General features: G+C 46.0%; 5 protein-coding genes and 3 non-coding genes across 8 annotated transcripts; 4 read left to right on the top strand and 4 right to left on the bottom strand.

The window, feature by feature from the left end:
- Positions 1–94: 94 nt before the first annotated feature.
- On the top strand, positions 95–761 carry EYB26_006738 (uncharacterized protein; the record flags this gene model as incomplete). Its single annotated transcript, XM_054266011.1, has 4 exons — positions 95–114; positions 180–407; positions 469–601; positions 663–761. The coding sequence occupies 4 exons, from the start codon at positions 95–97 to the stop codon at positions 759–761; spliced, it is 480 nt and encodes a 159-aa protein (XP_054121986.1).
- Positions 762–1,236: 475 nt separating this feature from the next.
- EYB26_006737 (uncharacterized protein) lies at positions 1,237–2,192 on the top strand (the record flags this gene model as incomplete). Its single annotated transcript, XM_054266010.1, has 6 exons — positions 1,237–1,310; positions 1,450–1,483; positions 1,545–1,689; positions 1,747–1,798; positions 1,863–1,921; positions 1,990–2,192. 6 exons carry the CDS (start codon positions 1,237–1,239, stop codon positions 2,190–2,192), a joined length of 567 nt encoding a protein of 188 aa, XP_054121985.1.
- Positions 2,193–4,273: 2,081 nt separating this feature from the next.
- On the bottom strand, positions 4,274–4,370 carry EYB26_006736. The gene has a single exon. It is a non-coding gene; the product is annotated as a tRNA-Lys (tRNA).
- Positions 4,371–5,127: 757 nt separating this feature from the next.
- On the top strand, positions 5,128–5,224 carry EYB26_006735. Its single transcript has one exon. It is a non-coding gene; the product is annotated as a tRNA-Lys (tRNA).
- A 150-nt stretch (positions 5,225–5,374) lies between these two features.
- Positions 5,375–5,471, top strand: EYB26_006734. The gene has a single exon. It is a non-coding gene; the product is annotated as a tRNA-Lys (tRNA).
- A 503-nt stretch (positions 5,472–5,974) lies between these two features.
- Positions 5,975–6,778, bottom strand: EYB26_006733 (uncharacterized protein; the record flags this gene model as incomplete). The annotated part of the gene is made up of 1 exon (XM_054266009.1): positions 5,975–6,778. One exon carries the CDS (start codon positions 6,776–6,778, stop codon positions 5,975–5,977), a length of 804 nt encoding a protein of 267 aa, XP_054121984.1.
- Positions 6,779–7,858: 1,080 nt separating this feature from the next.
- On the bottom strand, positions 7,859–9,733 carry EYB26_006732 (uncharacterized protein; the record flags this gene model as incomplete). The annotated part of the gene is made up of 3 exons (XM_054266008.1): positions 7,859–9,363; positions 9,427–9,568; positions 9,632–9,733. 3 exons carry the CDS (start codon positions 9,731–9,733, stop codon positions 7,859–7,861), a joined length of 1,749 nt encoding a protein of 582 aa, XP_054121983.1.
- A 518-nt stretch (positions 9,734–10,251) lies between these two features.
- Positions 10,252–11,922, bottom strand: EYB26_006731 (uncharacterized protein; the record flags this gene model as incomplete). Its single annotated transcript, XM_054266007.1, has 3 exons — positions 10,252–10,394; positions 10,487–11,794; positions 11,859–11,922. The coding sequence occupies 3 exons, from the start codon at positions 11,920–11,922 to the stop codon at positions 10,252–10,254; spliced, it is 1,515 nt and encodes a 504-aa protein (XP_054121982.1).
- Between the last annotated feature and the right edge of the window lie 859 nt (positions 11,923–12,781).

Below are 12,781 nucleotides of genomic sequence, written 5' to 3'. Positions count from 1 at the left end.
CCGTGAACTTCGCAGCTCCTCCAAATTCCGACCTCGTCTTCATTGATCAATTAATCTGGAATTGAGCACCTACCAGCCCTAAACATTCGACAAGATGGCGGCCAGAGAACCTCAGTACTTCTCCCACTTATTTTTTGGCTTCAAGTATATACAAGATGCTAATTGAACTCCGCCAACAGATTCAGTCAACACATCCTCGTCGACACGACGCCGATGCCAAATGACATCCCCAAGGTCCAGGAAATTGGCGCCACATCCGCTCCCTTGATGAGCGCATCTTTCTTTATCGGAGACCGCTGCCGTGCCTATAACGATGACTACATGAAGTGCAAGGCCGAGGCCAATGGCCGTGGAGAGTTGGATTGTCTCAAGGAGGGTCGCAAAGTCACCCGCTGTGCGGCCAGCGTGTATGTACCTACGTCGTCAAGGGCGAAGGACCACAAGGGAATATGTACTGACATTCAACAGGATCAAGGATATCAACACCCACTGCTTGAAGCAGTTCAACGCTCACTGGCAATGCCTCGAGAACAACAACCACCACATGTTCGAATGCCGGAAACCAGAGATTGACCTAAACCAATGTGTATTTGAGAAGCTGGTGCGTCTCCTCTCCACTTCTCTAAAATATCAACAACATGAACTAACGGATATTTCTACAGGGCCTCAAGAAGACTATCCCTGGAACCCCCGAAAATGTGACTCCTGTCCATTTGCGACCAAAACAGATTTACGCCCAGTACCCTGGAAACCAGTACTAGAAAAGGAATTATTCTTCATGTCATAAACATCAGCATCGATTTGTTTGTTCTTTTATTTTCCGTCCAGTTAGAATGTGTGTAAATATTAGTGGGAAATTATGGAAGCAAGATTGAACTTATTTTACCATCAACTGTAGAATTATATTAGCAGGGCTGGACTAGCTTGTTAAACAGCTCAAGAGAGCTCCACCACTTTAACACCTATCAAGAGGTCTCAAAGGTGTATTATACCATCATCGTGCGAAATGTGTAGGAAGGAACTTACCTCGGACCGATGCATCTGAAGACTCACATACATGTATGCATACCTCGCGACCCCTCAAGGACAAACAATTAGTCCATCACTCGCCATATACTCGAGCTATCCTGTGAGATCTTTTTATATCTATTTTCTAGTCTGCTTGTTTGATGTTTTAGACCGAGTTTCAAAAATATTTACCGGCTTCTTGGAAAAAGAGAACGGTGACTAGGAACAATGGCTACCAAGGATGGACGTCAACCTTTCACCAAACAGGATGCCACGGAGGCAGTAGAGAGCTTCATGGAATTGTAAGTTCTCTAACGTTGGTTTAATTGATCTATGGCCCCATTTCAATTATCCTTCTTGTATTTCTGGTTTCTTGCAAAATATGTCGATGTTCAACCTGAGTTATATATGTCACCGAACACCTGCTGACCAGCATCACAGATATAAACAATTGGTTCTCGAAAAGAACTTCAAAGTACTCATCCCCATATGAAACCTGCCTCATAATATTTCACCGCTAATATTTCCAATCAAAGGGCTACGACACAAAACTCCTAACCCAAGACCTCCGATTTATCGATGCCGATCCCTCTGGCTCATGTGTCTGGGAAATGACGGTCGACGAGACATGGTGTAATATGAATGGCGTCCTTCATGGAGGAGCTTATGGCGTTATATTTGGTAAGTACTTTGCTGTCAAAAGCCCAGTGAATATGGTGGATGTTGACTGGGCGGTAGATATGTGCACTGCGATTACCATGCAGACTATTTCCCGGCCAGGATATTGGGAGTATGCCTGACAAATCTTTCTACAAGTATGTCTCTTTACATAAGGCAAAGTCTGATCTCTGCAGATTCCTGGCAGGCGTTACACGAACATTAAACATCTCATACCTCAAAGCTATTCCATTGGGTACGTATACCATCCCTTTCTCCAAAACCAAATCATTGTACCAAAATCAGCTGCTAACTTCGGAATAGGAACGGCGATACGAATAAACTGCCAAGTGGAGCAACACGGCAAAACCATGGCCCTGATCAGTGCATATATCGAATCTCCGGACGGGAAGACCAAATATGCCACTGCTGAGCATCACAAGGTTCATGTTCCTGCGATCAAGGAGTTTGCGTTAAGGTTGGAGGCTCTCAAGGTTGCGAGGAGAAGGGAGAGGCAGAAGTTGTAATCACGCAATCCATAGGTTGTTGCACTATTGAGGTGTATTTTTCATGTTAGGGTATGATATAGTGGTTCAACTTGATCTCGCGGTGCTCGTATGACAGTATGGCAGTTCATTATGATTACTTACTATATATGTTTTCTGATTATTCTCTATCATCAAACTATCTGCCTCTGCGTCCTTTTATCCTTCTGGAATATGAATTTCGGGCATGATAGAGCTCCGGCATAGCTGAACGCTATTAAAGCCTGATATTTAATCGCCAATACATGAAGACAAACATCAAATAACGTGAAAACAGCATAGCAATATTACTAGCTACAACTCCTACATAGTGTTATCCATATACATATCTAAACGATCTACAAGTCACTCCAAATGTCGTGACCATCTCCGCACCTGGTGCAATACTCAACTAAAGCAATTAGGGTTGTATACTTACACCTTAATTGACCTTCGATCTGCAGAAATAATCTACTCAAAATCCACTTCATGAACCTGCTACATCTGATATCAATGTATATGCTAGGCAGGATTAGGAAGGAGATTTTGCAAATCTTATCTGCGATGAGAATGATCATGAAGTACTGGATGACGCCATGTGGATGGTTGTTTGTATGATGTTTCTTAAAGATTTTGAAAGGAATATAAACTTGGATATGGCCTAGGAGGATGATTCGAGTTTTTAAACACACCTAGGGGTTCTGGGTGACCTCTGCCAATCTTAATGGCAAAATGGCGGCCATCATTGGAAAAAAACTACGACTCAAACTGCAGCCGACATAGAACAGGCTACAGAAGATGATAATCATAACGATAGCATCACAGAAAAGGAAAAGACTCACCTCCAACGCAAACTCGACTGGGTAATCGTCTCACCAATCACTTTGTTATTTTTCCTCTCCTTCCTCGACCGCTCCAACATCGGCAACGCAAAACTCGACAATCTAACCACCTATATATGACTAGCGAAAAATACCTCGTCACACTATTCTTCATTGGATACAGCGCATTCGAGATTCCTTCGAATAGGGCACTGAAATTGACTTCGCCGCGGATATGGTTACCGACGTTGATGTGTATGGGGCATAGTCGCTACGCTAATGGCTTTGTCAACTAGTTTCGGGGGATTGTTGGCTGCGAGATTCTTTCTGGGTGTGACAGAGGCGGGTGTGTTTCCTGGTGCGATCCTTTATCTTTCAATGTGGTATGTGGTATGGACGTAAAGCACAGGTGCGCCGAGTTACGCTCTTTTATACATTGACTTCCCTCGCTGGCCCCTTTGGCGGAATCCTGGCTTATGGAATAGGACACATGAGCGGCGTTGCGGGCAAACATGGGTGGTTCTGGATCTTCGCTATCGAAGGCATTGCAATGGTGCTGATTGCGGGAACCTCTTTCTTTCTCATCCAGGATTTCCCAGCACAAGCCAGGTTCCTCTCACAGAGGGAATGCAAGACTCTAAATGCATTGTTATTTGATGTCAAGGTTTGTTTGTGCTGGAATATTTCTGTCTGCAACCCTGATTTTCACATGGGTTGCATCAAATGTCTCAGGCCAGGTCAAGCGCTGCGTCGCTGCAGCTATTCAGATCTCTATCGGTGATATTGGTGCTGTTGTAGGGTGTCAATTGTATCGACCTAATGAATCCCCACGGTATCCTCTGGGCCATGGTATGGCCTTGGGCTTTGTGGTGGTACGTTGGTCACTTCTCTGTTGTTGTGGTCTACTCGTGAAGGAGAATCGGAGACGTGATGAGATTACTGGTGGACCACTGAAAAGTTCATTTTTGCGCAGCACTTCAAGGTTATGATATGACGTGAAGATTTATTGCGTAAATCAACGCATGTCAGCTCGAGTCAAGGTAAAGTGTGAATTGGGTCGATATTAAATATGGCAGTTCGTGACCTTGGGAGGGAGCGAGGTATTTTCTGCACCCAAGGGCACGATGAAAATATTCTTCAGTCTAGAGTATCACATTATTATCAGGTCCCAAAATAAATCCAACCTCGCAATAGCATACCCAAAAGTTCCACTGCTAGAAGAATAAAAAAAGAAGATCAAGGAATTCGACGAAAAAAAGAAGTAGCCCGATGCGGGACTCGAACCCGCAACGTTCAGATTGCTGAAGATAAGGCCTCAGGTGATAAGAGTCTGACACTCTACCGATTGAGATAACCGGGCATGCTTGGTTGAAGACTACGGCTGGAAAACCGGCTTATGAACCAATTGTAAGTGGAATCGATGGAATCATATCAGACGGGTTTCATCCCGCCGGGTGGGCTGCTGTCATTAGGGCGCGCCGAGCAGTAGGAGTGAAGAACCTGAGGGTCATCTGAGTGGTAATTTTAGGGTTCTCTGTCGGATTCTTGTACAGCGATAGTCGTCTGCAGTGTGCTGCAGTATGTCATCCAAATACCTTGCCAGGTATCGTACAGAGGTTCAGGAAATGATTACATGGGTGTGAGAGATAACAAATCAACAAGTATCATCCATTGTGTAACTACGTACATGAATAAGATAGCGATCTACTCCGCATTGTAGGAAGCAGTCCGATAAGGTCTAGACAGTGGCAGCTAATAAGCCAACCAGAACGTGCCACGGGGAGACTAGCGGTCGGCCAGGGGTACGAGTACCGTATGACCAGCGCTAGATATATATATATCAGTATCCCCTCCCATGCCCAGAGTAATTCCACAAAACACCTGGAACAATCACACACCAGGTTTTATTCCCGACATCAAAGGTCCATTAACATTATGCCAAATCGAAAAGTCCAGTAAGAATTGAAGACCAAATAGGGGACTACAGCCAAACATATTCACAAGTTGCCATGACCAACTTCCCCGCAAGGAGATCAGGTAGAGGAAGGTAAAAGGAACCTGGTAAAGATTGTTTGACATGATAGGTCGAAAGTTTTCCACGCTCTTCAACCAAGCATGCCCGGTTATCTCAATCGGTAGAGTGTCAGACTCTTATCACCTGAGGCCTCATCTTCAGCAATCTGAACGTTGCGGGTTCGAGTCCCGCATCGGGCTACTTCTTTTTTTCTTTTTTTTTTTCGACATTTTTTCTTCCCCCGAGGCCTTCTAAATTATGTGAACATCAAGGTTTGTTTTTATTGGCCGGGTCAAAATAGACCTTACCACTCTGTCAACCACTATTCCAGGCTCTCAACCACCAAGCATGCCCGGTTATCTCAATCGGTAGAGTGTCAGACTCTTATCATCTGAGGCCTCATCTTCAGCAATCTGAACGTTGCGGGTTCGAGTCCCGCATCGGGCTACTTATTCTTTTTTCTTTTTCGTTGATTTTTGACATTTTCTTCCCCCCAGGATGCTCCTAAATTATTGTCAAGCCTGTTCATCATAGGCGAGGTCAAAAAGTTGATTACATCGCTGTGCCAACCGCTATTATTTGAGGCCGAACCGGCTGCAATCAAGCAGAACACCCTACTTGTACGGAAATGTGAAGAATATGATACCGAACAGAGTGGATATTAGAGTGAACATTCAGAACGATCCATCACTGGCATCGAACTGATCAATCCTCATATAAGGCAGCTACCGGCCACAACCCCTTGAAACTGGCTTATATCTTTTCTAGCACCAGTGAACGTAGCAATTGCACTTCTACATCAGATCCTATGATGGTGGGTTGACTCAATTGTCTATCATAGCCACCCAGAATCCTCCATACACGATTAGAAGAAGCTAGACTACCCATAGTCATTTTAATCTTGATGACCATAGTCTCTAATAACATGATCAATAGAGAGCCCCGAATGTTCAAATGATAGAACATTCATCCGAGAGATCAGTATCATCCGATGAGGAGTCCTGGATTTCATCATCCAAGATTTCAATCATATCGTTGACCTGCTCAACCAGTCTCTCTGTATGCGCAATAGAAAAATCAAATATTTCAACAGAGGGCGTATTGTATGTCTTCCACTGATGAATGATTGACTCACAAATTCCAATAGTTCTCAGTTTAAAATCATCACCACCGCAGTTCCGATAGCGAGGCAAGTGTTCCAAGTCACTCTTCTTGTTTAGAGCATTGATAACTGCGTCCGGCGCATCGCAGAATCCGAATTCATAATAGTCGGTTACCAAAATGCCGTATCGCTTTTCGAACCCTCCTGTTACCCGGGCTATTCTATGCGGATTCTGGTCTTCCAAGTATGTGACAGCTTCCATGTCTAACTTGATGTTGGCTTCGTGGGTGACATAGTTCGTGTCGATCAACTTCCGGGACGAAGAGGAATGACGGCTCTGATTGTTAAGTGTATCTAGCTCAAATGCCCGCTGGCGAAGTTGCTCCTCATAAGCGCCCGAGATCTCACGGTCCTGCTCTACGATGCGCTGCTCCAAGTCGTTGTACAACGTGATATCATCCGAGTTCGCCCCTCTCAACTCTGAAAATCGGTACTGTAAGTTTTCGAGTTGTAAACCGGAGACTATTTCTTGTAGGTTTTCGATCTGTTGCTGCTGCCTCTCAATCATTAGCTGCAGGACATATAAACGCTCCTGGATATCTGCATTGATGCCGGCGCCATTGTTGGCTGTTTGGGGTTGGTCTGACCCCATTTCTCGACTGTTTCTTTCCAAGGGTGTGCTTTCACTCGCGATCGAAACTGGCTGAAGGCTGCAGGATTGATTCATTGATACAGAGCTGTTTTACTGAAATCAAGAGATACTGGGGGCCGCTTCGACATGATCTATAGCATCTATTAATCTTCCTCAGCTTGGAAGCTGGAAGGAGTGCACCCTTTAAATATTGACAATAAGCAAAAAGAACTGACAAGAACAATACAGATAATAAAACAACAACATCATAGTCTCGTATCTCAAAGAATATGAAGCTTTTAAAGCCATTGAATGCTCATTGTTACTGTTTCGAGTAGACAAAAGCCATTATGAATCTCTACCCACTATGTTCTTTATCTTGAAAGGATCAAATCTGTTTAGAAATGGAGGAATTGCAAGCAACGAACATAAAAGCAAGTACCTAATCTAATCTATAAGTAGGCTTTTTGATCCTTCATATAGGACAGCTCCTACCTACAGCATCATTTTTGGCAAGAGTACCTGGCCATAGAACAGAAGGTCTCCCCATTCCTCTACGAATAATATCAAACCTTATGCCCGTTAAGTAATAAGAGGTGCCCCTAATCATCATCGATAGGTAAGTCAATATAGCGGAGGCATTCTGATTTTAGGTATTGCATCACATGTTAAACGAGGATGCCGATAAGCTTATGAGGCCGTCGCCTAGGTCTAACGAACACATCTAAGAACATCCAAATCGAACGATACTCGTCTTCATTCAGTCAGAGAGGAAGATTAAAGTACATGGTAACGTATAGTACAGTAAACCGTTTTTTCCAAACCAAGCCAGCCATAATCTTTAGTTTCGCCAAATTCAAGTGAAAATAAATGCGAGCATTGAGTGGAGATATTGTCGGAGATTTCTAATAGTTTAGAGGTTGCAAGGTTGGCCGTGAAAGCGGAGGGAATAAAAGGGGTTTGAGGGTGGTAACACATCAGAAAGAAAAGAAAAGGAAAAAAAAAACGGAAGAAAAAACTTGCCATATTACAAATGCAATACACGCTCAAATCGACAAAGTAGAAGGTGTGTTTTCAGGATAAGCGGGAAGGCGACGGCGTTTAGAAGCCCATGCCACCCATACCGCCCATACCACCCATGCCAGGGGCAGGGCCAGGGGCCTTCTCCTCAGGAGCATCGACGATAGCAACCTCAGTTGTACCAAGGAGGGAAGCAACACCGCTGGCATCAACCAAGGCGGTGCGGACAACCTTCAAGGGGTCAAGGATACCGGCTTCAATCATGTCGACGTATTCGCCCTTGGAGCTGTCGAAACCCTTGTTAAATTCACTGGCATACTCATCGGTAAGTTTGCCAACGATAACGCTACCCTCCAAACCGGCGTTCTCAACGATGGTGCGAGCAGGACGGGTGATGGCCTTGCAGATGATGTCGATACCGAGCTGCTGGTCGAAGTTGGCACCCTTCAAGTTGGTGAGAGCGTTGGCGGAAGCCTTGAGGAGAGCAGTACCACCACCGGGGAGGATACCGTCCTCAACAGCTGCACGAGTAGCGTTGAGAGCATCGACAACACGGTCCTTCTTTTCACCAACCTCAACCTCGGAAGCACCACCGACCTTGATGACAGCAACACCACCAGAGAGCTTAGCGAGACGCTCCTGGAGTTTCTCCTTCTCGTACTCAGAGGTGGAGGGGTCGGCCATGACACCGCGGATCTGTTCGCAGCGCTGAGCAATGGCGTCCTTGCTGCCCTCACCGTTGAGAATGATGGTGTCTTCCTTGGTGATGGTGATGGAACCAGTAGATCCGAGCTGGTCGGGGGTGAGCTTGTCAAGCTTAATGTCGAGCTCGTCAGTGAAGACAGTGGCGTTGGTGAGAACACCAAGGTCACCGAGAATGTTCTTACGGTTGTCACCGAATCCGGGAGCCTTAACAGCGGCAACCTGGAGTTGACCACGGAGCTTGTTGAGAATGCAGACAGCCAAAGCCTCACCATCGATGTCCTCAGCAATGATAACAAGAGGACGGCGTAGCTGAGTGGAGACCTCGAGAGCGGGAATGATGTCTTGAACAGCGGAAATCTTCTTCTCAGAGAGGAGGATGAGAGGCTTCTCGAACTCAACCTTTTGAGCCTTGGCGTCGGTCATGAAGTATGCGGATGTGTAACCACGGTCGAAGCGCATACCCTCGGTAACCTCAAGCTCATCGTCGATGGTCTTGCCTTCCTTGACGGTGATGACACCTTCCTTGCCAACCTTCTCCATAGCGTTGGAGATGAGCTTACCAACGTGTGTGTCACCATTGGCGGAGATGGTAGCAACCTGAGCAATCTCTTCAGTGGTGGTGATATCACGCTTGTTGCTGGTCAAGTATTCGACAACGGCCTCAACGGCGGCCTGAGTACCACGGCGGAGGTCCATGGGGTTGCAGCCGGCAGCAACGTTCTTCACGGTCTCGGAGAAAATGGCACGAGCGAGAGCTGTGGCAGTAGTGGTACCGTCACCGGCAATCTCGTTGGTCTTGGAGGCGACATCCTGGATAAGGCGGGCACCGAGGTTTTCGAACTTATCTTGAAGGACAACAGCCTTGGCGACAGTGACACCATCTATACAAGTTAGCACAAACTTATCAAGATGAAAGCCAATTCATTCCAATTCGTTAGACATACCCTTTGTGATCTTAGGAGAACCGTAGCTCTGGTCAATCAAGACATTGCGACCCTTTGGTCCGAGAGTGGAAGTAACGGCCTTAGCAAGGGTGTCAACACCCTTGAGGAGCTGGGCACGAGCTTCAACACCAAATTTGAGCTCCTAATAGAAGTTAGTAAGCCCAATTACTCATCGCATAACCCTCTTTGATGGGTATAGACGTACCTTGTGGGCAAATCGCTGCTGTTGCACGCTGACACCCGAGGCTCTGAGCTTGGAGAAAGGAGCTCGGGTAAGAGCGGATCTGGATGAGAAAGCGCGCTGCATTGTGATGGGAGTACAAGGAATTATAAAAGAGATAATACAAGGATTTATAAATAGAATAAATAGCACACAGCCAGCCGGGACGCCGAAAGTATGGAGGAGGAGGGAGGAGGAATTGAGGATGGAGAATAGAAAGGAAGAAGATGAAGCCGACCAAAATACCGAAAATATTTTCCAGCTTCTTCTAGATTCCCCAGATGTCTTGGCATTTCTTGCCGGGTCGGGCGAACCTCATAGAATCCGGCAAGTCACGTGGGTCAACATCATCAGGACGAAATAGCAGCCAATTGAAGCAGGAAAAATGTCATTCTTAGTGAAGAAATGTAAAGTACACCATGAAGAAATGATATATGTTTTTTGCACGACTTTTGTGAGGAGAAATAAAGAATGTGCCAGAGAACAACACAATTGGAGAAGGTCCCTTCCTTTCCTAGAAACTCCCAAAACGCATCAAAAACCAGCTCCAAGTTCAAAGGTAGTAAATCAAATTGTCTTAATTTCAAGAAGCACCCGTCACCGCGTCAAAATAAGTCGGATATATCGTCAACATGGATAGGCTCCAAAAAGCTTTCGAAGGCCGCGTCAAATGCTGAAGGCTCGACTCCACTGTCTTGCTCATTGTCTGCCAGCTGCTCCGTTGGGTTATCAAGGTAGTTCTTGTTCACTGGGTATATAACAATTAGCGCTGCCACCAATCCAAACCTGCTGCTTCTGCGACGAGGGTTTCGTCAATCATTCCATCAGCAAATATCTTACCAGGCGGCAGCTCCTCAAGACGATCCACAAGGGCATCGTTTGTTCCAGTGTGTTTCGTGTCCAACAGCTGATGAGTATCCGGTTTTTCTTCAGTCTTTGGGCGAACGGTATCAAAGTCGCTGCTGTAACCTGAATCACGCAGAGAAAGATGCCTATACGAATGCGTTGGCGTTGTGGTCCAGCTCGAGTCGCGGTATGTTGGAAGCTCTCGATGCGTGTTGGCGTACGATTGATACGCTGGACCTCCTTGGTCGAAAACTCGAGCCCCAGGATTGCTCTCCTCTGTGGTGCGTAGCTTGCGATGGAACTTCAACTGAGGCTCGCAGTTCGGGTCCTCTAGAAATACTGCTGGATGCACAAGTCTCGGATCTGGATGATAAGTCTCGTTTGACCATGTCACTGCTTGAGGTGCTTCATACTGTCTCAAGGCGACTTCACGTGGCCACTCTCCGCGGAGGAGACCGGGATTGTGGGAGTGTTGAGCGGACTGGGGAATTGGCCCATAATAGTCCCTACTGAAGCCCCAGAATTCGCCGTTTGGACCAGGTGCAGGCATCTCCCAGCGCTGCTCAGGGTCTCGGTCTTGAAATACACCAGTGCCCTTGTATTTCAGTCGACGCATGTTGTTGGTGCCGGGTTTGAGTGTAACGATCAACGACTTATTGGTATCTGGTTGATATTCATCCTCGCTAGGAGTAGCTGCACGGTCTTCCTCTTGTGCTTTGTTTTTGCCGAGAAAGTCAAGAAAGTCAGCGCCAACAGCCACCAGCTCATCACTTCGCTGGGAAGCTTCGGTAACCTCAACTGTGGCATCATCATCACTGGCAACGTCATCTACTGGAGGCTCTAGACGCTCGGGCTCCACTGAAGTAATTTTTCGTTTCTTCTGAGGGCGACGCTGCTTAGACTTCTTGGTCTTTGGAGTATCGGACGTCCATTCTTCATCACTATCTGAAGATATATCTGTGATCTTTCTAGCAGCACCCTTCTCGACCTTGATCTTAGTCTGACTGCGCCGGTTTGCCCGACGCTCCATCACGGCTTCTGGTTTTTCCTTTGGAGACAGAGGCGTCACAGGAGCTTCCGATGTCTTAGAAGCACCAAAATAACCGCCACCACGACGCAAAGGAGGAGGGACCTGTTTATTCTTCTCGACGCGACGGATACGCAACTTGGCAAGGTGTTGGATGATTGCTCCGTCAGTGACATTATTGCCCATAGACTTGGCAACCTCTGCCCAAGGAAGCCTCACACCTTCCTTGTTGCAGACGGACTGGATGGTGAGGAGAAGGAGCTCGTCAAGATCATCTGAACATGTCAATTGTTTTCTGATGTTTGGATGAATGAAGAGATTATCCATAATGAGACGTACCATTCCATCGCACCAGCTTACGCGTCGGAGGGCGATTCAAAGCTTTCTTCACTTCGCGTGCCATTCTGAACTGGCCTCGCGTCAAGAAGCCAAATAGGCGCCAATATTCAGATCAAAAAGCGTCTCTCGAACAAGGAAAGCATAAATCGGCAGTCAAAAAAGTGCGAGTCGACTCACGGAGAGCAAAAAGTGAGGTGACCGTGGTAATATTTTCCATCCGTCGGGCGAGGAAGGAAGAGAATTCTCCGAGGTTGATGTCTGCTGGTAATAATATAGAGAGACTTTGAATATCTAGAAAACAAATTGAAGATGAAGGGGATGCCCACGATATCAAGAAATAGAACCGACACCCCCAAATGTCAAAGTGAGAAGGATGAGAAGAGAGAGATAAGGATGAAGGGACGAAGGGAAGATTCATGGAGAGGGCCGTTTGACTCGGGGCACTAGTCTTGAGTGCCCAGGTGGGGTTAAGTTAAGACATGTTGCGTTACGTAGAAAGGAAATCGTGATGCTCAAGCTGGAGGAGTTGGATTACTGTGAGTTTTGATATGTGAGAGGACTGTTGTTCTCTTACTTACTATATATACAAAGACGCTTTCTATACTTATTAGTTTAAAGATGCTCTACTAGCTTTTTAGAACTGTAAGGAATCGGGTATTTTAGCATAAAGATCTAGGCTGTGATATTCAGAATACAAACAATCTCTGGATAATAACAGTGGTGTTGGACCACAACACATTACCTAACAAACAGCCATCTGACAGCCACCAAGATGAAAGATTACTTTGAAACTGTAACGGACTGCGGAATTATATGCTAAGAGACCTCCAGTAGAAAATTTATTTAATTTACTTTTGCAAAAGATCATGCCCCTTTGCCTGGCATAGATATCCATGTTATATCACGTGATATTGATCCACGTG

The sequence above is a fragment of the Talaromyces marneffei genome, chromosome 5 (assembly GCF_009556855.1).
Source record: "Talaromyces marneffei chromosome 5, complete sequence".
In the NCBI taxonomy this organism is placed as follows: Eukaryota; Fungi; Ascomycota; class Eurotiomycetes; order Eurotiales; family Trichocomaceae; genus Talaromyces; species Talaromyces marneffei.
This window is presented reverse-complemented; position numbering and strand designations above follow the sequence as displayed.